Here is a 1,178-nt window from a genome sequence, read left to right as displayed (position 1 = left end):
AGAGAGAGAGAGAGAGAGAGAGAGAGAGGGAAAAAGTAAGAGGGAGAGAAAGAGAGAAGGAAAAAGAGAGAGAGAGACAGAGAGAGAGCAAGAAAGAATGAAAGAGAGAGAAAGAGAGGGAAAAAGTAAGAGGGAGAGAAAGAGAGAAGGAAAAAGAGAGAGAGAGACAGAGAGAGAGCAAGAAAGAATGAAAGAGAGAGAAAGAGAGGGAAAAGAGAGAGAGGGAGAGGGAGAGAGAGATAGGGTATGGGGCAGTGACCTCAGTTGAGCAGGTGATTAAAGAGCACCACTGGTAGATCCTACCGCTTTTAGTTCTCACAGCAGTTTCTGTCTGTCTTTTTCTCTGCTCAAAATGACCATCATTGTGTTGACTGAGTTCTTATGCTTCTCAGTACTCAAGCAAATTAAACTGTAGCATATGTTGTCGTTTCTTAGTTGCAAGTCCACACTGATGTAATGGCGTTGGTTGTCTAGTAGTAAGGCTACTGTACTTGCCATTATGAGATTGTGGATTTGGGGTTATCAGACTCAGCTTGGTCTAACATTGTGTCCTTGGGAAAGGCAGCTTACTCGAATTTTCTCTTATGGCTTGGTCTTGTTTGGTATGGACGTTAACTTTGGAGGTCTCGCCTCTTAAATGAACATACAGTGTTGAAAGGGGTGTAAAAACCTGTCCAATTTCACAATTTCTACTAATGTTACCCTTGACCTTTGACCTGTTTGTGTTCAGGAGGTCAGCTGGTGGAGGAGTCCCAGAAATGCCAGAGCACGCCCGACTTGAGGAGGGCCCGTCTGGACCTGCTGTACCGGGAGTACGAGGACCAGATGGAGGGGCTGAGGAAGGAAAACCTCGTTCTGAGAACGGAGAACGACATCCTCAGCGCACAGCTCAAAGAGGCGGATGTGGAGATAGAGAAGTACAAAAGTGGTCAGGGTCAGAGGTCATCGATGGAGGAGGATGGGGAGGGGGGCCCGGGGGCGTCGTCTGCTTCGTCTGGCAGAGGAGGACGCCAGCAGGACGGGCCCAGCTTGCTTCAGTTGACAAAGAATTTGAAAGAGGCGCAAAAGTTGTACTCGGAGATTAAAGATGAAATGTCCAAACTGAGAAGGGTGAGTTAGTCTGTGTGTCTGTGTGTGTGTGTTGGTCTCTCTCTCTCTCTCTCTCTCTCTCTCTCTCT

The 1,178-nt window shown here is 47.5% G+C and overlaps 1 protein-coding gene across 1 annotated transcript in view; it reads left to right on the top strand.

Annotated features, from left to right (window-relative positions):
- LOC101860129 overlaps window positions 1-1,178 on the top strand; it is a gene marked incomplete at its 5' end in the record, with an annotated part of 19,622 nt that overhangs the window by 7,042 nt on the left and 11,402 nt on the right. The window contains 1 exon segment of the mRNA XM_005109300.3: window positions 731-1,110. Coding sequence (XP_005109357.1) covers window positions 731-1,110 — 380 coding nt within the window.

Source organism: Aplysia californica, unplaced genomic scaffold (genome assembly GCF_000002075.1).
Source record: "Aplysia californica isolate F4 #8 unplaced genomic scaffold, AplCal3.0 scaffold00763, whole genome shotgun sequence".
NCBI classification, from domain to species: Eukaryota; Metazoa; Mollusca; class Gastropoda; order Aplysiida; family Aplysiidae; genus Aplysia; species Aplysia californica.
The sequence above is the reverse complement of the archived record's forward strand: the minus strand, read 5'-3'. Positions and strand labels throughout refer to the sequence as shown.